Source organism: Lepisma saccharinum, chromosome 9 (genome assembly GCF_977018435.1).
Source record: "Lepisma saccharinum chromosome 9, izLepSacc3.1, whole genome shotgun sequence".
Lineage (NCBI taxonomy): Eukaryota > Metazoa > Arthropoda > Insecta > Zygentoma > Lepismatidae > Lepisma > Lepisma saccharinum.
The window spans coordinates 82101937-82126645 of NC_139237.1; the positions used below are offsets into that span (position 1 = coordinate 82101937).

Here is a 24709-nt window from a genome sequence, read left to right on the forward strand (position 1 = left end):
TGAAGAAATACCACTTTTGGCTAATCGCAAGGAGGCCGAAATCGTAACCTGGGATCCCGACGTCGGTGCTAACAACTCCCGCCAGGAGGTCGGTTGCTCTGTTAAGTTCCTTCCATACAAGAAATCCAGGATGTAAAGCGTAATCCTTTCCGAAGACACCCAAATGTGCACATCCTGGACTTCCATTTTGCAGATTAACAAGGCTCTGTGAGTATAATCCTTTGTGGGACTTGTGTTGCATCCTGTCCATGCAGGGTCGGCGCTAGCCATTTTGCCGCCCTGGGCGGTGGCGGCAGATGCCGCTCTCTTTCGAACCCTCCTCCCCGTCATTACGCAGCAACGGGAAATTGAAAATCAATATATTCCTAAGTAAAACATCAAACTATAAAATAAATAATGAGACTTGTTACGCCATTTCGATACTATTAAGCACAAAGGGATATCTCGCTCGACCACAGTTAAACTTTAAAAAATGCGACACTAATTTTATATTATTATTATATTTTATGAAAACTCTCTCGCTCTATCTCTCTCTTAAACGTATCTTAAATGTAACAAGTATTAGCAAAAAAATGAAGGCTTGACTTCATATGTTTACCGTTGTAGGTCTGTGATATATGATTGGATTTTTAAAAGAATTACATGTAATATTCCCAGATCTCCGCATGGGTGATCTGAGGTCTGAATTCTTTCATGCGTTGTCCCGCATAAAGCGGCTCTGGGTTTCACCCAGCCTCAAATTAATAGGTACCTGGGGACAACGCTTTGAGGTAAAGGCGCCCGGAGAGTGGTGCTGATCACATCACCTCCAAAATGGCCGAGATCGAGAATGTGTGTGGCCCTACCCCCACATCCTCTAAATGTGCCTTCATGACATGGTGCTATATGCACAGGGAATATTACCTTTGCATGCAATATTCTTTTTCGTATAATGCTATCTTGCATAAAATGGAAACAAGCTTGTTTCAGACATGATTGACCGAAGATAGTATTTTTATTAGCCTTAATTTCCAAAGAAAAACTTGTTCGCCACTTGCACGATTACCGACAAAGTTAATAAATTCGAAGTTCTTTCTACCTCACATTAGGTGCAAAATCATGACCCTGTATCAGTTTAAGGTCTCCTTTGGTGTAATTGTTTTAGTATTATAGCCGAAAACACTTTTACTTCATCTTTTAATTCAGTAGCCTTCATGTGTTAATATTCCGGAGTTTTCTACACTTTTCAAACAAAAGATCAAATGGCATGTCTTTATGCTTACAAATATCATAAAAGAAATTGAAAATTCACTGTGATGTTTAAGCTGCTCAAATCTTTCTCTTAGAGCCAAAATAATCATCTAGGACCTGATAATAGAAACCAACTTGGTACCATTTTTGTGGATCTTCAACAGTTTCATCATACTGAAACTGCTTCTTCTTTCGATTCCGGTCCTGTACAGTGTTGCCTATCTTTGGATCATCTATATCTAAATTCGATGCCAATTCTCTATCATCAACCGGGAATCACAGGTCGCCCGCCACCCCCCTACGCCTCCACGAGTAAAGGTAGGGAGGTCCTGCCAGGCTGCCAAGTGGCGTTTAAGAAACTTTGAAATTTTTCATCACTCCTGCTGTTTTCAAAGCGCTGATATGTTTGCAAGCATCTAACACATCGTAGATTAATGTTTTGAAGACATTTGCTCATTACATTACGTGGAGTAAAAAGTCATACCAGGTAAGTAGTGAGCAAAGAAATGTAAAGCCACGCAACTGGTTTGCAATACACTGAGCCTCATGTGCGACCAGTTGGACAGTTTTACTGTCGCCACTTATTGAAGGAGCGCATCATAGACCTCAGAGTTAAGGCATCGAATCTACTTTCCCACTTTGTGGCACTACTGATATGTTTCTTTCAAAACGATGGGTTGGCATATACACGTATTAACTTTCAAGTTTTCAATATAGGTTTACTTTTTTTTCTCTTCAAATTTGCCGCTCTGTGTGGAACGGTTCGACCCCCCCCCCCTTTCCGTCGGTCCTGTGTCCATGTATGTAATTGTCTTTTCACCAATTTCATCATATTGGCTATTCATCCTCATCTTCAAGATTAGCCAAAGATGGCAGAAGAGCGTTTGAAATCAACAGTGAAAGAAAGTCACACGAATGTTCACTTGGATGTTCCAGAAGGGACTTTTAACAAATCCAGGTTTTCAACATCAAAATGTATTAGTGGTTTCCCAAAGAATAAACATTTTCCCGGGGGGAAGAAATTGCTGGCACAGATGATGGTGCAACTTTTGGGTCACCCTGTAGAAAGGAGGAACGAATAGAGAACAGTACTGCAGTTGTACTGCCGAGATTTCTTCCCAATCAAATTACGTTCGGCCTCGGAGAAAAAGAACTGTTCTTGGAGGAAGACAGTGTTATCACCCAAGTTTCCGGTTGCTTACGATCTAACGAACCTCCTGGCTGTCTGGTTGCGTGATAACACGTCGTGCCAATTATCCTCCTCAGGCGTTGTCCAGTCAAAAATCCGTGCCTGCTGTGTTCACCAAGCAACGCCAGCACGGTTGCCAACTTGGCTCTCTTTAAACCAAACCTGGGAGGCGTTTTGCAACTCCTAATCCTAAAAATCGCGCCACAGTCCCGATGAATTGTTCCACTTAGCGTGTAGCCAGGTTTTTTGGTCAGGGGAGGCAACCTTTGATAAAGTGTTTTGGAAAATTGTTACATAAAAAGTCCCATCATTGTTTGTATGCGTATTAGTTGTAGTGGTACGCTAAAGTTTTTGGAGGTACTCTCAACTAAAAACTATAATTACAATGTAAACATAAGTTCTCCAGAAATAAATCAACCTCATATTATACTACAAGAAACGAGTATTTTGCTTGTTTAATTTCGGACATGGTAAGTCTTTGGGTGGGGGTCCAGACCCTCAGGACCCCCCTCTAAATGCGTAATTGGGGCCCATGGGGCAGAGGCCAGCCAAACTGCTTTTCATTGGGCGATTCGAGTTTCCTCAATTGTCCTCACGCTGCGGGGTCAAGGAGGAAAGTTTGGAGCTCCAACCGGGAATCGAACCCAAGACCACTCGCTTCAAAGGCGAGAGTGCTAGCCATTAGACTCCGCGGGAGCTCATCTCATGAACACACTATTCGTAACATACTACTTTTGCCAGCCTAGTGATTTATCCATCAATTTCCTCAATACGCCCCTAAAATTTTTCACGACGGCCCAATTGTTATCTCTAAATTTGCAATTACACCACTAAATACGAACTTGCACCTCCCCCCCCCCCCCAAGGAAAAACCTGGATAAACCCCTGGTCAGGATGTTGTCAAACACAATTTTCAGGTCCAGCCTCCGAGATTTAAGGTACACACAGCACAACTCTAGCTGTTGAGGACTTGCTTATATTCATCAGTGCTCGAAGCGGAAATTTCTAGCGGGGGGTAGCATCCTCAGCGTTTTCCCCCTTTTGGGCTTGAATTTCTGAACATCCCTTCTTAGTATGTGCTCACGTCATAACAGAACACCCATAAAGTTTCAGCTTTCTAGGCCCAAGGAGTTTGGGTTGTGCATTGATAAGTATGTGAGGACACAGACACCCACGTTTCTCTGTGTTAAAATTTTCGCATAATAGATCCTATGTGCAAAATGTGGTAAAATCAGCAATTAACGGAGTTACAAGTAACAGTTATTTTTTTAAAATAAATTCTAAGTGTAACAAACTACTGTTAAAGTGTAGCAGAGTTATTTTTTTGCAATAGAAATACCGTTATCAGCAGTTACTTTACGACACTTAAATTGTTAATTTGCGTATTTATAACGTGGGAAAAGAGCTAAATTTGACTACTCTTTTTTTTCCCTTTCAAGTACGTGTCGTCTATGGATTCTAAGGCGAAAGTATTTTCGTGGATTCTCCAAAGGCAAGGAAGCTATAGGACGGTATTCACAAGACTGGGATATTTGATTTGCGAGCTGACTAAAACCAACCTTAAGATACGGAGAGGCGTTCGTATCTTCGTTAACTTTTCCTGTTATTTCAACTCCATTTAGTTGTTTTCTACAAGCCAGTTTGGCAACATTGCAAGCCGTACTTCACGGTGGAACATACAGGCTAGGAAGTTAGAGAGGAATTCTGGCGTGTTGACGACCGTGTAAGGAAATATTTGCTCCAGGATATCTGTGTGTCATACAGCCGTGCGTGGTAGCATAATGGTTCCAGCCATGGGGCGTACATATCGTCTCTTAGCCATTAAAATACATCGTAAAAGAAACCAGAATCGTTGTCCATGGATTTTGATGGCTGTCATAATATGGTGTGTGCTCGACGTAGCACCACACTCCGCTGCAACAAAACAATGATGTAACCGCTTGAAATGTCCAAAATATTTGTTCGTAATGTAGGCTATAAAAATGAAAATATTTACTTCATTCATACTCGAATTAACGTGGAATTTCTTCAGTAACATTGCTGAAGCATTAAAAGTATTAGAGCCAGCGTAATGTTAATGTAAAATGCGTTCAGGTTAACAGCTAAACGCCCAATCTCGTACATGAGTCATGTATGTCCACGTTAGTTCAGGAACTTTTACAGCTAGATGAACGTGTGTGTAAGTGGTGACTCTTCCGCGTAGTACACCTAATTGTCAGCCTCACTTCCACTTCCCTGCACTGCATTTTGCAGACCAACGAGGCTCTGGCGTCTCGACCTACGGCCAGTATAATCTTCGTAGGACCGTGTGTGTTTTCTCTGTTTCGTCCTTGTTTTTGCTGAGTGTCCCTTACAGTCTCAACTGAAAATATTTTAGTCTAGGACATTACAGTTGCTTTCTTAGTTATATTTTAGATAAGTTAAGGGGCTGGGCCCCGTATCATGTGACGGGTGTAAAATAGCCTAAGTGCTGACGCACCCAAAATTTCAAATTCATTCAATCAATCAATGAATGCAGGGACGGGAAATTTGGAAGTGAAAATCAGCGGAAAAGGATGAATGTTGGAAACCTGGAAATCTAAGCGTCGTACATTAATGTTTAACACGTGTTGATGAACCCAATACAGTAAAACCTCGTTAAGCCGGACCGCGCTTAATCCGGACATGCAAGAGGCAATAAAAAAAACAACAGAATGCAAGGTTTTTAAAGATAGCTAGAAGTCAACAAGAGAACTTCCCAAAGAAAAGGCAGTCAACCACTGATGAAATTCTGTTCACCACAGACTTTGTACTGTACTGTACTGTATAGTGTATTTAGGCCCATGCTCTTTAAATGCACCATAATAAACGTGTTTTGTTGCTATAAACGGAGTTTTAATACACTTTCTGCTGTTCTTTTAGGTTATTTCAGTTAATCCGGATTTTCGTTAAACCGGTCAATTTATTCCCCCATTAGTCCGGATTAGCGAGGTTTTACTGTATTACGTCTGGAATTTGTGTGCAAGGATTGGCTTTTTCAGAAGCCAGTGTCAACCTCACGTCCATGTAGTACACCCTGGACTGCAGTGTCGCAATGAGGTTCTGGAATCTGGACTCGCAACCAAGATAACATTCTGTAGAACGTTTGTTGTGTCCTGTCCATCTCTGTGTGTGCATCCTTTCATCAGCATTTAAGCTTATTGTCGCAGCTGACCAAAAGTGTCAGAAAAGCGACGCCAATAAAATAAAGATCTCTCAAGCTCTCTATACACGGCATTTTTTTTTTATCCTGTATACGACCGTATACGGTACATATTAACAGTTTCCTACTGCTAATGGGCGTATTTGTGTGTGTACCGCTTCAGATGGCGTGTGCTTTTGCTTTCAACAAGAAATTATTTTTCCCATGTTTTGGGGCACATTCCAGTAACTATTTTGTTGTGGCCCTTTTCGGGGCCATGTCTACGTCCCCATGCAGCCTCCTTTGATGATGAAGATCGGAGACTGAAGCCCCCTTCATCTAAATCTGGAACTGACTGTAACACACAGTAATAAAAATCTCATTCTGAAGCAGTGGCGTGCCCCAAGGAATGAGGGGTTGGTCAGGGTGGACCAGCATCCCTTAAAAAATAACGTCCAAGGCGGGAAACGATGGCAAATTAGGGCTGACTAATAAAAAAAATGTATGCGTAACCCCCTCCCTTTCATAAATCCTGGGCACGCCACTGTTCTCAAGGTAAAATGCCATATACCCCTTTGTACCCGCCAGAAGAATTATCGCATTTGAAACAAGCGTGACGCGTTTGTCAGGCAGTGAAATCATAAGCTGAACTCATTCACTGAAAAGGCCCGGTTAGGTAGACGCAGCTAAGGAAAACAGTTTTTAATATGCTTTCGCCCCTGTCACTTGTTTTTTTTTTCTGCTCCTTTGCCTTTGTTTCCCTTTAATAAATCATGCCCAGCGTGATTGCAGTCTTCCGTGACGCACCTTTGCAGTATGCAGGGAAGTGTACCGAAATAAAAATTGAGTCAATAAATTAATTGGAGCCGTGGTATGATCTTACGAGCGGGCTACGAAGATTTGTTGGCGTCGTTTTGAGTGGTTGTGGAACGATATTTTTAGCCCGCGAGAAGAACGGAAATAGGCCGCTTACCTCAACGCACCACCAAAAACGTCGGGGTGGCATGTATCTGAGTGTTTTTTCTCGATCTGTCACCCAGTTTAGCCAATGCTCGCGATACTATACCAGAACACAATCGATGAGTGTATTGCTAAACTTGTTACTATTAGCCATTGCTCGGGAATACCTGTTTACGTAACCAAACTGAACAGTTTACTTGAAAAGGTCATCTGATTGGGTATTTGGCTAGCGGGCGAATTTTTCGATCCTAGAGAATTGGCACCTTTTGGATAGCTTAGTGCATGGACGTCCGCAGGATTTTTTCCAGGGAGGGGCAACCAAAAGAGTGTAGTTCCCTAAACAAACATTGCTTAAATTTGAATTTATGGTGTTAATGCAGTAATTAACACATATTATTGTGGCTAAAATGAAATTGTATGTGTGAAATACATAAGTTTTGGTTGACTTTCGTTTTCCAGGGGGTGTGGGCACGGCCCCCCTTGTCCCCCCTTCCGGACGCCCATGGCTTAGTGGCTAACTGGTAATCAGGATTATTGTTTCAGCTTCTAAAGCCATACTTCACCAAGCTAACATTAGTTCAAGAAGGACCCGAACAGATATTCAACCACTTACCAAATGATATAAAAGCAGAAAGTATGACAAGTTTCGAAAACAAATTAAAAGAACTTTAGTTAATAGGAATATTATAGCGTTAGTGAATATCTACATTGTAAATTATAGAAATTTTGTAATTATATTTTTTTTTTATACAGTGGAACCTTGATGACTCGAACTTGAGCGGGAAAAGAAAAAAATCGAGGTATCAAGGATTTCGACTTACCAAGGTTCGAGTTATTGAGGGCCAAAATCGCCGACTTCGAGTTATAGAGGTCTAAAGTTTATGTCTCAACACTTCTACAACGCACACTAAGCACATTAACAATGATGGTTACATACACGGCAGGGTGGGGGGAGTTCAAATCCCGACACGATTGTTGATCACCTGACTTCGACTTATTGAGGTCCGTGGGACTAAAACTTCGAGTTAGAATTTATCTTCCACTCGTAGAGGTTTTTCATACTCTACCTTCGAGTTATTGAGCTCGAACGGCATCCCATAAACTGTACAAAAATTCGTCTTATCAAGGTTTTATTCTAGTTGTTGAGGTAAAATTAGTATTGAGTGTTATGGACAATTCAAGGGGATTACAAAAAATTCGACTTATCAAGGAATTCGAGATGTTGAAGTCATCAAGGTTCCACTGTATATGAACTGTACTGAACCCTCCAAATACCAATGTATATGATTTATATGGAGTAATAAAATTGAAATTGAAATATACGTCGGATACTATTTGATTTAGATCCATACTTGGTGTTGGTAAATTGGGTTTTCTTTAAATAAACTAATGTATTGAACGGCGTTTTAGTAAAGAACAAAAATATATGTAAATTTCCCGTGTGGGTGTTCAAGAAGGTTAAACAGTTCCACCATTGCCAGGCCCCCACTCTATCCTCGTGGTAGCTGGTAGCGTGCCCACTATTTTCGGGGTGGGTGGGGGTTGTCCTCATTTCGCCATCTTTCCTTGCGTTGGACATTTTTTTTTTAGGAATACTGTCCAAAGTGGGGGAGGTTGACTCCCACCAACCCCTCCTTGGGCACGCCACTTGTGATAGCTACTCTTTTAGCTGTATATGCAGCCAAATACATAGACATTAAGAACAACGTACAGTGGGATCTATAAGTAATGCTCAGGAAATTGTCCAGGACTATTTTTGGTGGTTTTTATCTTCATCCTATGTATTTTTTTACGTATGCTGGGTCAGAGGTTGTAAGCAGCTTGTTTTATGTCAGTTCTTGAAGCTCTCATTGCATAAAACAAAGGGAGTAAACGTGGTGATGGACACTTTGCTTGGATCCCACTGTACGTTGAGTATGGAACAAAAGTTTCATTTATGTCCTAGTTATTGTAGAAGTGTTTTAAAGAATTGTAAAAAAAACATAGTTATGCATCTTAAACACTGATGATTTTTATTCAGGTAGGAAGGATACCAGCAGACTATCCCTTAGTAGGAGGACACAAAGGACCAGTCTTGGACATAGCTTGGTGTCCACACAATGACAACGTTATAGCAAGCGGGTCTGAAGATTGTGTAGTTAAAGTTTGGCAAATTCCAGACGGAGGCCATTCAAGGTAATACAGTAGTATTTTGCATAAAACCTTTTAAATCACTTATCATATAGTGCATTTACATCTCTAAAGCTTTGATCTATGCATAATGTATTTTATGTCCATTGTCGTGCAGGTGGTTTGAAAATAAATCTCTTAAGAAATCATGATTAGAGCTACTTATTATTTTATTGTTCCTTTTTTGCCACTTTTGGTTATTTGTGATGAATGTGATCAGTGGGGTATGCAGAGGGGTAGCTACAGCCCCTCTCAAAATTTTGAGAAAATCACAATTTTCAAATGAAAGCTGGAAAGAACTTGGGAAAAGCAAAACAGTAAACGTAAAGGTGATGAGATGGATTAAGGGAATGGAACAGTTTCAGTGTCCAGAAAGACATGAGGTTCTAAACAGCCCCTCCCACGGTGAGCTGGGGGAAAGAGAGGTCTGTGCGCTGGGTGGTTTTAGGGGAGGAGAAAACTTGGCATTACGCTTATGGGAGTATTATTTTTGCTTGTTCTCTTCAGAATACCGAATTTCTGATGGCGTAGAAAAACATGTGATCAGAAAGAGGACACGTTAAAGATTTTAATTTGTCGTCGAGAAAGTCGAACACTCCCATTTGATTAGCCATAACTTGAAGTTGAACTTGCTGCACTTTTTTCTTCATAAGGAATGCATGGGAATTTGAAAATTCTTATAATATTTTTCCAATATTGTGTTTAGCTCATTGTGCGCCACGCACCCTGGGGCGCCATGAAATGTTCCAATATTTTAACTGAAATAATATGATTGTTCCAAGTATGTGCATATTTAATATTGTTACTTATAAAATATTTCTGAATTTGAAATATGTGTTTATTGTTTTAACTTAAGGCAAGCAAACTAACCACACTAACTGAGCATTGCAAGTGTTAGATAGAAACACTATGGGCACCATGAAACAAAAATGTTTGGGAACCCATAGTCTAGCTTAATTTAATAGTCAACTTGAAAAACCACTTCCACTTGTAACATGGGGAGAACTCCATTCTCTCTTGTATAGTCACGTTTCTTTTTAGTAGCAGGCCATGGGACTTTGTGACCGTCCCTTCATCAATTTCATCATATCATCACTCATCCTTGTCTTCACAATTAGCCAAAAAACTGTGGCAAAAACGCAAAGTTAAATAACCCAAACGACATTTTGTATAATTTTTTATTTAGTTTATTATTTTTTTTCACTTTCGTGAATTGCTGCTACAGTCAATATTTCAATTCATTAGTACGGTAATTTTCCATACCCCCCAAAAAAATTTCACAAAGGCCCAATTTATGGTCATTTTAACTCAAAATATACCCTTACACCCTCTTACTCAAATTGTGTCTGTGTGTGTGTTTAATATTGTACTCAGTATTTTAAATTTTTGTTATCCATTTGTTAAGAGTTTCTGTTATCTTTTCTGTCATTTAATCATCATAATTCTTCGCCGTTTCCTGCCTCTGACTGGGTCGGCATAGAAGTGAAGCCTCTCTATTTTTTCCTGGTCTTCCACCACTCCTCTCTTTCCACCAACATCTTGGTCTCCCCCTTGGCCTTATTCCCACTCCTTGTGCATTGTAAGCTCTTACTGGTAGTCTTCCTGCATCCATCCTCTTCATGTGTCCGAACCATCTCATCTGATCTATTCTGTCCTGAAGCTTCACCACCTCCACTATCTGTCGGATCGCCTCATTGCTTATTCTATCTTTAATTATTATTTTTTATGCTGTCATTTAATATGTGTATAAAAAGTAAAATAAAGTATAAAATATTGTAATCCGAGGTAGAGAGACGGTTTGCCCATTATGGCAACAGCACCCTGGCTAGGCGTGTCCTTGAGCCTCGCCTTTTCATGTCCCTCAGTATAATGATTATTACTAGGGCTGAGCCGATACCGATGTATCGGTATCAGAAAGTATCTGTTGGAATTCATCTACCAATACTAGCCGATACTTTTCCGGCATTTTGGTATTTCACGGGGTATGCAAAAATGCCGTGTGACATTTACGCGGAGTATAATTATCCTGGAAATTATCAAAAATCAAACTTTTTTTTTTATTTTGCACAAAAAACTATTTTTTTTATTACTTAACATCTATTTTAATATTCTGATGTAATTCTTGAATATTCTAAAGCAAAATTGATGCATATAATCGGAGAAGAATATTTACACACCAATATTGATCAATATTTTGAAAATTTTTAATTATTGTAATTTTCAAGTATCGGTATCGGTGCGAAGTGGTAAGAGTATCGTCATTAGTATCGGTTCAAAGTGGTATCAGCTCAGCCCTAATTCTTACTAGTGCAATTTTAACATGTTCATACTTGTTTTCAGTGTATTGTTAAGTAATAATGACATGCACATTGATATGTATACTTTTAGAACATTGACTGAACCAGTGGTAGACCTAGTGTACCATCAAAGGAGGGTAGGCCTAGTACTCTGGCATCCATCGGCACAAAATATCTTATTAACTGCAGGTAGGTTATTTCTTTTTTCTTCATTGAGTGGCTCAGAAGTAAAACCTGATAACCAACAAAAGTGTAGACTGAGAAAATGTAAGTGAAAGTTTGTCCATTGCGTTGTGACTTATGAGTTATCCAGATGTTCCCATAATTTTGTGCCAGTTACCGGCTACAGATTGAATTTCCTGTGATTCACTTGATATTGCACAGCAATAAGAGACTGTAGAAACAGGTTTCAAGGTTAACTCATTTTAAATGGAGGGTGAGTTATCATTTTTTTACTCTCAAGCCACTCGTTTACTACAGTGTGCAAATGCTGAAAGCAACATTTGTAGATTTCTAGTCTTTACAATCGAATTTCTATTTCTCATTATTTTAAGTTATTTTTGTACCTTTTGTGCAAATTTCGAGAATGAGAATGGATGGTAAATTGGTGAAATAACAAAGGAATAAACATACTGTAAACTAATAATTTTGTAACACAAGATTGCATTACAACATAGTCGTCCGGAAGAAAATGGATATTAGCATAGATGTTGAGAGGGCAGCACTATTATGGGGAGAAACATATCTTGTTTACCCCCCTGGAAGAAAATTACCATACTTGCCCCTCCTTGGGAAAAATCCCCTGGACGTCCATGCATTACAAATCAAGTATTATTTAAATGTTAATATGCGGATAGGCTAGTAATTCCATATATATATATATATTTATTTGAACTTATATATACACACACATACACAGGGTATTGCAATAAAAAGGTAACTCCAAAAGTATCCAGAGCAAACCAAAAACATTATCTGGCCATCCTTACACAACTACATGCTCCACATAGCATTTGTCATTGTTTGGTAGTGCTGCTAGGTCTGCTTGAACATCCGTCATTGTGATTGGCCACGGACCCTGTTTGCTGAAACATTTTCGACCAAGATGGGGTAGTTTTATTTGGTGGTGCATATTCTGGAAATGGTCCTGGAACCCAGTTGCTACAGATGCCAGGAAAGGTCCACTATTTCATCCTGTCCTGTAACTACAGTAATAGTGTTGCATGTAACATGCACGTTCGTGGATGGTGTACTGTGGCATTCTTGCTGCCACGCTATATCTTCTGTAAAAAGACATAACATATAGTAAATTACCTTACTTTTAACAAGAAATGCACACACAATGTTCAATTACCTCTTTTTCCCCTGACACTGTGTATGTGGGGTTGGATGGTGAGTGGGAAATTTACCAAAAAGTCATGTTTCAGTTCTTATTTGAAATTTCCTTTGCAGATATCTTAACTGTGTACAAACAAAATTCGATAGGCAGTCTCTCTTTTCCAGGTAGTGATAACCAAGTGGTGCTTTGGAATGTGGGAGTTGGAGAGGTTCTCGTGCACATTGACTGCCACCCTGATCTCGTTTACAGTGCATGTTGGAACTGGGATGGATCCCAGCTGCTCACCACATGTAAGGATAAAAAAATCCGTCTCATAGATCCTAGATCGGGAGAAGTAGAAGAGGTAAGTAGCAAATGGGTCAAGGAATTTTTTCTTTCTTTTTTTCTTTCTTTCTGTAATCATTTTTCTGTCAGAAATTTGAAGCAAGTTGTTATTTGTACGTGCATGAATTATAATAAAACAATAAAATGATGACAAATGCTAAAAATTTTGTAAATAAAAAATATACACTAAACCCGTAACGTTTCCACCCTCTAACAGGGTCTTCTTCAGGCGAAGATTCATAATAAGTTGATGAAAGATTCAACCATTATCTTATATGATGAAATAGTGTTATATGAACATGTGCTCGGAAATGTGTCATTCACGCGTTAGAGCGCATTTTTGAAAATGCTGCACACTGTGTATGAGGCAAAAGCGGTGTAGAGTGGAATGTCGAAAAAGCTGTCAGATGCCACATACCCCACATCTGAACTGGCAGGAAACATGGTGGGAGACATTGGCATTGACCCCGCCTGAAAGTGGGGTTCGACAAACACATCGTAGTCAGGAAACGCTTTATTGACACGTTACAGTTCATATGCTACATACTACACAACACCCCATACCAGAACGCTGCACACCAGACCTGTAGGTAACGGACAAATAGGTTCACAAGAAATTATCAAAATGTCCACCATGTGCACAGAGACATGCAGCAACCCACATTATTTGTTTGTATATACATTCTGGGAATGTATATAAGATGATGGTTGGATGTTCCATCAATTTATTGTGAATCTTCGACTGAAGAAGACCCTGTTAGAGGGTGGAAACGTTACGTATTTAGTGTATATTTTTTATATACAATAAATTTTGCCTTGTGCAGCATTTTAATGTTTTATTCACATGGAAACATGGCTCAACAATGTTAACGCAGGAATTATGTATTATTTGAACAATATCTTCTCACACTAAAGCATATTTTTCCAAATACCAAAATATTCTGGTATTTCCTTTTTCTTTTTCTTACTTTCCCTTTGCACTGTATGTCTCGCTGCTTTATTTCTGTTCACCATTTTCTCTATGTATCTTTCATATTTCCCCTCTCCCATAAAAGAGCTATTTTTTTTTATTTTGCATTCACAAATGATGATTTATTTTCATAGACGTGGTTAAAAAATGAAGATGGATAGAAATCTTCAAAGCATACATTATCTCATATTGGTTAGTTAGCATCTGATTAACCATCCGCATACCATTTAAATGTCAAATTTTTTGCTATGAAATATCATTTAAATTTGGCCATCTCCCGTGATGGTTGCACAGCAAGACAAGATGTCAAATATTGTAAAAACTATCCAAGCAATTTATGTGAAAATTTTATATATTGAAGTGAAAGTACAGTAATAAGTATGAACATATGCAGTTTACTTGAAAAATAAATAGAAACTCGCCTAATAATTTTGATCACACACATCTGCCCATTTCCATTCCTCAACCTTTTTTTTTCTGCCACAGCCACCTCTTCCTCACTTGCACTACTTTCACTACATTCTTCACTTTCACTAACACAAAATGAATCTCTGTGTTCATCTCCACTTCCAAAATCCACATTTTCCTCTTCATCGCTATCGAAAAAGCTACTTTTCAATTGCAGAATCTTCTACAACATACTTACGCGACATGTTTGCAAGATGTAACAAATGAAGGTTTGTTTACATCAGAAATTACTGAACAAAACACACTTGAAATGGTATGAAAAACTTAGCAGCACAAACATAGTCATCATAGATTTGAAAGATCATACAACCTCTGCCATCTATTGACAGAAAGAGAAACTACGTGATGAAAATCGGGAACCCGTCGATTCGACGACTAGGTATGCGGATGGGTTAATCATGGTTTTTTGACAAATCTGAAGTGACCGCTTATTGAACTACTACTCTGTTTCAGGAGGCTATCTGTCATGAAGGTAGCAAAGCAACTCGTGCCATTTTTCTTCGTTCTGGCTTGGTATTCACTACAGGCTTCAGCAAGATGAGTGAACGGCAGTACTCATTGCGGGCACCTGGCCATCTAGAAGAACCTATAGTGATGGTCGAATTGGATACAAGCAATGGAGTCATGTTCCCATTATATGACCCAGACACTAATCTAGTCTACCTCTGTGGAAAGGTGAGTAAAAAAATCTAACTTAATGCATTTCTTTACGTTTGCATTTTTTGATTGAAATTTGGTCATGTGTGCTAGCATCAAACATGGTGTACCAACTTGATGGTTTAAGGACTTCCTTACCCATTGATAGAGATTACAGTTACTGGTATCTTATAATCCCTGTTAAATATAAAACTATGGTTTCCATACCATGTTCAGAGTATGATTAAAGAAATTAATGCATTTTTGTCTTGTTCTCTTTTCCAGGGTGATAGCGTAATACGGTACTTTGAAATAACTGCGGAGCCACCTTTTGTGCATTACATCAACACATTTCAAACACCAGATCCTCAGCGAGGAATTGGCATGATGCCAAAACGAGGTTGTGATGTTAATTCGTGTGAAATCACACGGTTCTTTAGGTTAAACAACTCCGGCTTTTGCCAGGTTATCACAATGACTGTTCCACGAAAGGTGAGTGTTGGGTTTCTTTGTATTTCATTTGTGTAGAGCAATATGAGAGGCGTGGATGTGTGAATGTAATATGGGATCAAGGTGGGGAAGAAAGAGTCTCAATTGGGATTCCTGATGCTTCTTGAATTCTAAATTTTAAATTGCCGTTTTCTGACTAGTATACTAAATGGCCCATTCAGAATTTCATCTTTCGAAACCAAAATCTGAAAAATTACATATGCTTGAAATTCCTTGTACAGCATTCACATGAATCTTCATGTGATATGCTTTTGCTGTTGCCCAGATATTCAGAATAATTTGATAGGCTTGCTTACATAGTGACAAAACTATTGTGAATATATAGACAACAGTGAAAGTAAAACACACGGACGTTCATGTAAATGCTCTACAAGGAATTATAAGCAGATGAATTTTTTAGAATATATAATGTTGGTGTTTGGAAAGGAAAGGGAAATTTTAAAACAGTTTTGCTGGTGTTATCCAAGGTCCATCCAAGCCTTAACAGCACTGATTGAAAATCTGGAAGTAATTCCAAAGATGTGATTGCAATGGAATTTTATGTTTTATCAACCCTGGTAAAGAAGTTTCGAGGCTCCATTTTGCCTAAATTAAAACGTATTAGAATTCTGAGCAAGTGGTAAAATTTGATTTAAAGATACATAGTTTCAGTTGGCTTCACTGATACTTTTGCCATTTCTTGCAGTATGTTTGGCAGTGTGTGTGTGTCTTGGGGGGGAGTTAAGCAGGATGTGGTTGATGTCAGTGACAAAATAATAAACTGCTCTTTCATGTGTTTGCATTTTATTCCACTCAGTTTTAGAAACTGCTGTGAAAAAATAGGAAAACAAGAATAGAAGTTTTTGTTGTTGTTAAGTCCACTTTTTGCTAATAACGACTGGGCCTACAGTTTAAAATCTGATCCGAACCACTGAACAGTATACCTCCACCAGGTATAAAACCTAAGGGACCCCTTGAATACAAGGTGACAACGTTAGCGCTTCTCCATCTGGAAGCCCCCGGAAATAAGAATTCTTGAAGTATTTTGGCATACATTGTTCAGGTCAAGTTAACACAGATCAACTGTTTACGAGTAAAAGAAAATAATGTACTTAAAATGTATTATTTTTACGAACATTCATTGTTTTCTAAAGAATAAACCATTTGTTTTCAGTCTGAACTCTTTCAAGAGGATCTCTATCCGGACACTCCAGGTGATATTCCAGCTGTGAATGCCGAGGAATGGATGGAGGGGAAGAATGCAGATCCCATTGTAATCTCACTGAAGGGAGGGCATATTCCAAGCACTAAGAAATCTGAATTGAAAGTTAGCAAGAAAGCGAACGTGCTGGACAAGATGCCCCCTCGGGGTGGAAGAGGGGCAGGAGGTGGAATATCGGTGAGAATTTTTGTTTGTGTCTGTGTATGTTTCGTCAAGTGTTGGAGTAAAGAGCAGACTATTGCATAGTTTTTAGAAGAAATAACATGGGGGAAATCTGTCAAATTCGATGCATTAGTTAACATTACAAATAGCTGCCCCAGTGGTTGAGCATATTGAGTAATTTATTCACAATATCACCACCCAAGGTTCCTGGCTTGAGTCCTGGTCTACCATGAGTATTCTTGTGCCCTTTCATCAATTTGATCTAATTATCACTCATTCTCATTATTGCAATAAGCCTAAAAGGCCTGAAAAGGGACATAAAATAAGAAATACAGTATTAAAAATTATTTTATTATCTTTACACTGTTCTTAAGTGCCATAAAAAGGAGAACTAATGCAAGGTTTTCTTTTACTCCATTATTTAGCAAGGTTTTTAAAGTAATTTTAATTGTATTCAGTTTTTGTCTGAAGTTTTATATTCCTTTTTTATATATTTTCAACCATAACTACATTACACTGACATGTATCATAGTGACTTTTATTACTCTTGTCATATGTTTGAACTCCCAACCAATTTTTTCCTCATAACTGTAATAATAGAAAAATTTACTTTTTAAACTATTTCTTTTGAAAGAAGAACTGTTTGATATTTCAAAAATTTGAGAAAGGCCAGGACTCGTACATAGTAAATATGAGACCTTACCATTTTGCGCAGAGATTCATCAAAAAAAGTTGGAAGTACTTACAGTACCTTCTTTCTTGTTCAATGTTTTGGTCATAAACCTTCCATGCGTTGGTTACTGAAAGGTGAATTAAGGAGAAGAAAATACTGAACTTAAATATTTTGACTTTTACGAGACGCATGTAAAAAAAAAAAAAAGCCGATAATTTTTTACGCGGAATTGTCAACACTGATGAAGTTTAGCATGGCCTAGTATTCTTTGCTTGCAACAGAGATAGAATAGTCAGAGTGGGGTTGCGTATGTGCGAGTAGCAGTAAAGTGAAATGGCTGCCGTAATACAAAATCTGCCAAATGTGAAGTGAGATCTGTCATACAATTTCTGAACGCCAAAGGACAGAATGCAGCTGACATCCGTCGGGAATTGTGTGCCATTTATGGACCATCAGTGATGAGTGAAGGGAAGGTCAGGCCATGGTGCAGAGTTTCAGGAAGGGCGTTCAAATGTCCATGACGATGAGCGTAGCGGAAGGCCTAGTGTTCAACGGACGATCTGGTGAAACGCGTTAACGAGAAAGTGCGTTCCAATCACCGGTTGACAATATCTGAACTCGCCAAAGAATTTCTAGAAGCATCTACGAAAACAGTGCATCGAATTGTGACTGACAACCTGGGGTATCACAAACTGTGTGCGAGGTGGGTACCAAAAATGCTGACTGACGCTCACAAAGAGCAAAGGACAGCTGCACGTGATTTTTTGGCCCGCTGGGAAGAGGATGGGGATGACCTCTTTTCACACATAGTGACGGGGCATGAAACATGGATATCGTATGCCACTGGGGAGTCGAAGCAGCAGTCAATGCAATGGCGGCACTCTGGTTCTCCTAAAGTGAAGAAATTCAAATAAACACCATCAGTTCACAAAATCATGGCAACCGTGTTTTGAGACCAAGAGGGTGTGATTTTTGTGGAATTCTTGGAACCAGGACGAACAATTACAGCAGAGGTCTATTGCGAAACACTGAATAACTGCGACGTGCCATCCAAAATCGGCGGAGAGGAATGCTACGCTCTGAAAATTTTCTCATCCATGACAACGCCCACCCACACAGCTGCTCGTACTGTTGAGACAATTGAAATATTTCGATGGGAACTAAACAATCATCCCCCTTACAGCCCCGACTTTGACCCCAGCGATTTCTTTCTTTTTCTACACCTGAAAAAGTGGCTTGCATCGGAGCGTTTCAACGACAGTGCCATGCTCAAGACATCAGTTCTGGACTGGCTGCACTCTCAGGCGGAAGATTTTTACGCACAGGGTATACAGAAGCTTGTGCCACGCAATCAGAAATGTCTGGAGGTTAATGGTGACTACGTCGAAAAATAGCCAAGGTATGTACTTGTTTATCAATCACAAGAAATTTCTCCTCCTATCATTTTCTTGTTTTTTTAAAAATATCGGCCCTTTTTTTTTTTTTTTTGACATGCGCCTCATATTAATACAGGGAGGTTATTGCAGCATGCCACCGCTTCAGCATCGGCCGCTTGCCGCCCCAGTCAGGCAACAGGTGCCGGCAAATTGCGTAACAGATAGCCCGTAACAGAAACCGCTTGTTTTGTAATGTTTCCACTTTTCACAATTACAGTTACAATTACAATTGAAATAAGCACGTACCTTGTCGCACGGATGCAGGAAAAGGTGTCCTCCCAAATACAAATATTTCTGGCACCTTATTTCTGACGTCTAATCTTAGATTAGTCATCGCTACTTTATTCTCAGTTGTCGCGACAGCGCCTGCAGCTTATCGGGGGTTGGGTGAGTTGTCAGCCGCGAGATGGCGCTTCATACTGCACGTGTCGGCAGTGATGCCAACCGTAGGGACATGTCCCTACGCATAGGGACTTTTCACTAAATTTCGCCCGCGTAGGAACGTAGGGACAGATTTTGCCAAATGAGGGAAAACGTAGGTACTTTTTTCAATCTTGGTAAATTACATTTTATGAATTAGTTTATCTGGATACTTTAGCGAGGAGGAGAAAAAAGAACTAACTAACAGATCTCCATCAGAATTTTGGAACATGTTATCGGTTACCAAAAACTTTCAAGGCAAGTTCCTTTTTGAAAACATTTCCACTCTCGCGAAAATAGTGCTAACATTGCCGCATTCTAACGCGGAAACGGAAAGAATATTTTCAATGTTAAGTGATACAAAAACAAAAAAGGGAAATAAAATGGGACCAAAATTGTTAAAGAATGCAGGAAATACAGCATCACCAACCAACATCTATCTCTTCACAGCAGCAGCATGTATGACTTCAAATAACATAATCAACAGTAAACGACTCAACGTTATTCATTAGGGGTGTGCTGGATTCTTTACTTTAAAAAGTCGTTAATTCTCGACGTTTTCTGCCTTGTAAGTTTCTGGAACTTATCGAAAGTTGTAAGTTTTTATTCTAGAAATGCAAAAACAATCACTTAAAGTGAAAATGACTTGTAAAATTCGAGATTTCCAGTGCTTCGGGAAATTTCGAACATTTCCCGTCCAGAAAATTTTCCGACTTGGTCGGGAAATTGCAAATTTTTCAGTCCCGAATGTCGGGATTTAAAAAAATTACCGTCCCGATCCCGTCCCGACCCAAAAAATTCTGTCCAGCACACCCCTATTATTCATTAAGGCAAGAATTTACAATACCGGACCCTTCTGTAATTTCTATGCTACGTCTTATACTCACGAAATAATTATTCGTGATTATTTATCTCAAGTTAACATGTTGGGGTGAGGGGGAAAAAATGTCCATTAACGTGTAGAAGTTGTAAAATAAGCTTTTCAATTCTCGCAATGATTCTCCGTATACAAGTATGGTAGCCATATTTGTTGATATGAACAAATTAAAATTAGTTACGCTGTCTACAGCGTTGCCACACTGTTGATTTCATACTTGGAGAGCATGGATCGTGTAAGAATGGCGGAAGAGAACAGTAAAAAAGTTGTTAATGTTGTACAGATTGTTAGGTGGAGTGTGCAGGAGGATGGCTGTGGGCTAATTAATAAACTTATGGATTTCAGTATATTGCCCAAAGAACGTGCTTACATGTGACAGCGACAATCACGATGTAGAAGAACTGATTTGATTACAGGTAAATTTGGCAACAGTACATCAATCATAAAATTGCAGGATACGAAAATGGCGTCTTCGATGATGAACGTTTGCCGTTAAAGTGCTACGAAAATAATATTTTTTATCGGTTCGTAATCACAATTACCGCAAAACCATTCAGGAATAGCCCCACTGACCATTCTCGGTAAGTTTAGGTTAAGTTAGGTTAGGCAAACATAGTTAAAATTTGGGCTCGAAAAAAACATGCACGGGTAGCCCAACAAACCATTGACGGATAGCCCCACGAACCATTCAGGTACGGTTAGGTTAGGTTAGGATAGGCAAACATAGTTAAAATTTGGGGTCGTAGTAATATCAGGAATGTATATTTCGTTTTTTAAGTATTGGAAACACAAAATCTTCCGGTAAATAATAAGCAATCGTGCCGATCGCGGACCACTCAATGTCACTTATTTTGCAATTTCTACACGTGACCCCCCAAATTTTAACTTCAAATTCGTGATTAGGAGGCCTCAATTAGTGAGTATGCGAAATATTACAAAAAATCGGGGAGAGGTCCTGTATTGTAAATTCGCTCCTTCATTAATTGTGGAAGCACCGAGCAGAAAGATTTGGTAAGTAAATGTGTATATTTTATCTTCTGTTTGCATGCTCATGAGGTGTTTTTTTTTTAGTCACTTTACTTGGCGTAGGGACATTTGGTCAGTTGTAGGGACATTTTGACTACGTCTGTAGGGACATTGCCGAAAAATGGTTAGCAACACTGTCGGCTACCAGACAGTGAGTCTACGCTCATTCATGTTCACTTCTGTTCGCGTTTATCAGTACGCGTTTTGTTTATACTGTGTTATTGAGTTGGTGTGCTAGTGCTTTATTGTGTGTTAATTGTTATTCATTCATTACTTATGTCGTTAAACAAATATAGTCTTGAACATAGAGTTTTTATGTACGATAATTACGTGAAAACGAATTCTTGCAGAAAAGTGGTCAGGGATTACGATAGACAGGATCTCTTGAACCTAAGAAACGTGTTGTATTGCTGTTGAAGGAAGTCATTTTCAACATCTCTTATAACACAGGAGGTTAGTGATCATCATTATTATTACTTTTAAATATCATTTTACGCTTTCGGTTTGCTTTATGCGCCGGGATGCTGTCTTCCCTTTCTGACAACTGAGGATAAAGTAGCGATGTCTAATCTAAGATTAGATGTCAGAAATAAGGTGCCGGAAATATTTGTATTTGGGAGGACACCTTTTCCTGCATCCGTGCGACAAGGTACGTGCTTATTTCAATTGTAATTGTAACTGTAATTGTGAAAAGTGGAAACATTACAAAACAAGCGGTTTCTGTTACGGGCTATCTGTTACGCAATTTGCCGGCACCTGTTGCCTGACTGGGGCGGCAAGCGGCCGATGCTGAAGCGGTGGCATGCTGCAATAACCTCCCTGTAGTAATCTCCTTTGTGTTTTAAAATAGAAGCTCTGATGTAATTAATGTATGTTCTGAACAAACTCAACTACACACCAAGTGATGTATCATCTTGGATACAACATTCAGGTATGGAATACTATGCACAAGTGTGTCTGTGAAGTAATAATTGCCTAAATCTTAGGCAGAATCTGACTTATGTATTTAGAGTGTTAATAATAATAGTTTTGCCTTGCAGGAGAAGATTGTGGATGACCTCCTAGAGGAAATTAGGAAGTTGAAGGCGATGATTGTAAAGCATGAGAACAGAATCCGCGCTTTGGAAGCTCGAATTGCTGTTGGCGAAGACGAAGGACGAGTCGGAGACGGGCTGGGGATGGGTCAGCCTCCTACAGCTTCGGTAAATAACTCGGGTCCACATCCGGCTGATGAACTAGCCCCTGACGAGGTGTAAACGAAACACTTTGTGTGTGTGTGTGCTCAGCGAAGGAGCTTGTATCACTGCAATGAGTCGCCACTCAACGAAAAAACAAGGCAGTGGCTGCTGAAAATATACCCTGCTGTTCACCAGATTGAAACAACAGTCTTTTCGGTGAAGAAAATTTTTAAAAAGAGCAGGTAGAGCATCGGATCTGCAAATTCTGAACACAGATCTGAAATTTGTTTTAATCAACATCATGTAATGCTAATTGCAAGCTCTCTGAAAAGTGTGATCGATTTCACATGAATCAACAACCAATACCACTAATGATTTTTCCTTTATACAACGGTGCCATTACCCTCATGTAATCAATACAATTCGTCCAATGCAAATACATACTTGGTGGTTGTATGCCTGTCTTCCTCCCTACATTGTTGCCGTAGAGTAGTTCTGTACTTAGCAGAGCCGTTAATTATGCGTTGGAAACTAAGAACGAAATACATTCAAAAGAGTCCCGGTAAGCTGCAAGCTAAGAAACTATTTTTTTTATAAGCAGGAAAAAAAATATCAAATGTTAAAATGTTACATGTAAAGATGGTGTAAGATTTTATTGAGAGCTTAAATATGAGTCATTGCGAAGCTTCTGTTTTTATTCTCCCTGATCAATTGTGTAATTGACATTTGGATTCGAATCAATGTCTTGTAATGGAAACGCTTTGGAAATTTTTATTTTTTATATACATAATGTGTTCTGTACGGAGTACATGTTAGCGCTGGCAATGATGAATGTTGTTGCATATCTTTTAAGTAAAAAAATGTATTTAAAGCATTGTTGTGTACATTAAATAATAGTCTACTGTAGTAGTCAAGACATGTTTCTGACATATGCCAATCAAGCCTCATCAGCAGAATTGTAATATGCAGGCATGTTTTTTTTCTGTAAATTAGTATTTTTTCTCACTGTCCTCTAGCTGAAAGTATTAGTTTTACACTATTAACAGCTTTAATCTTGTGTTAAACTGGTACACAAGAAAACCAATACAGTGCAAATAAATTAGGCTTGATTTTTGAATTAATAAACTAGTCGTTCTTGCACAATGGAAGGTGCTTTAATATTATTAATCTTTTTTATTAATATTACTCTCCACACACGTTTTTGTGACATTACAGATATACGTTGCTGTTGTGATTTGATACACTTATATCAAAGCAAAAGAAATGTACCCGCACCTCTAGTATGTTACAGCAGGGCAATTTTTTGTGGTATTTGTGTGGAAAATGAATCTTGAGTTTACTCTCAAGAATTTATTTTGTATAAATTGTAAAGTTTTTGTAATATATGTAATTTATAAATCCGAGAGATGCTTGTAAAAAAAGGAAGAAATACCATGACATTTTTTTTGGTAGCACGACCTTTTAGAATTCTGTATTAGATTTTTGTACGATGCTTTGTTTAAAAACAACAGTGGACTGGATTGTATTTCTTTTTTTTTATTGCCAGAATCGAGTAAAAATAATGCTGCAGGTTTTTCATATGAGTTAGCATTGTGGAGTATCTCTTAATAAACTGAATTTGTTATTGTTGATATTTACTAACTTTTACAACTGTTTCAGTCTTTGTGTCAGTTATTGAATCAAATCAGAATCAAATGAACATGTTTTGAAGTTGTACAGTAGTTGAAAGTTGTTTTGATTTCTGCGGTGAAAACATTGCGCAATTAGACATGATAATTGTTGGCTTGAGCAATACTGTATCTAAATGCTTGTGTTATTTGCAATCAATACTAAAAGAATTTAGAGTACAAAAATGCAAGTAAAAAAAAAAGCATGTAAAAACTATGTGACTGTGCCTTCATTCTAAAGCATTTCCTAATTTGAAAGTTACTTTTATACTATTGTCTGTGAAGTGACATTAATAAAGTTAAAATTAAGAATCTGATTTCTTCATTTTCATTATTGGATTAATAACATAACATAATTGTTAAAAACTGCACAAAACTCGTAACAGCTTGATACAAGACCCATTAAAGTGCAAAAAAAGTATCTTGTACCATGCTGTTTATTTGTATTGTGTGGTGTTTAGCAACATCCAACCAGTTACGGGGTGACGTGTGGTCAAAATGAAGAACCCCAATTTCCTCACAATGGTGGGTGGTCATTGCTGCTCCCATACTCTGGAATAAATCTCAGGAAAAAAGTTGTTATTCTATGGTCCAGTTTCAATGCTCCTTGCACCACGCGAGGTGGCATTTGCCTGTGTGATGTTTGGCTTATGGTCAGGTGCTCGGCCATGGAAACAAAGTTGCTGCATCTCACGCCGAACATAGTGCTTGGAGTGGATCCTGATGCAGTTCGGAATTCCTGCGTGATGGTGGCAATGGATGATTGGCGATTACGCTATGAACCTTTTAACGCTCAACGGTCTCTGGAGGACAACAT

The 24709-nt window shown here is 38.8% G+C and overlaps 1 protein-coding gene across 2 annotated transcripts in view; it reads left to right on the forward strand.

Moving 5' to 3' along the window:
* coro (protein coronin) overlaps positions 1 to 24203 on the forward strand; it is a 58225-nt gene extending 34022 nt beyond the window's left edge. For both annotated transcript variants that reach the window (XM_083128515.1, XM_083128514.1), the window contains exons 3-9: positions 8560 to 8714; positions 11097 to 11194; positions 12509 to 12687; positions 14560 to 14781; positions 15028 to 15234; positions 16406 to 16630; positions 22088 to 24203. In XM_083128515.1, the coding sequence (XP_082984641.1) occupies positions 8560 to 8714; positions 11097 to 11194; positions 12509 to 12687; positions 14560 to 14781; positions 15028 to 15234; positions 16406 to 16630; positions 22088 to 22303 (1302 nt within the window). In that variant the 3' untranslated portion in view covers positions 22304 to 24203. The remainder of the gene's footprint in view (positions 1 to 8559; positions 8715 to 11096; positions 11195 to 12508; positions 12688 to 14559; positions 14782 to 15027; positions 15235 to 16405; positions 16631 to 22087) is intronic.
* Positions 24204 to 24709: the final 506 nt, after the last annotated feature.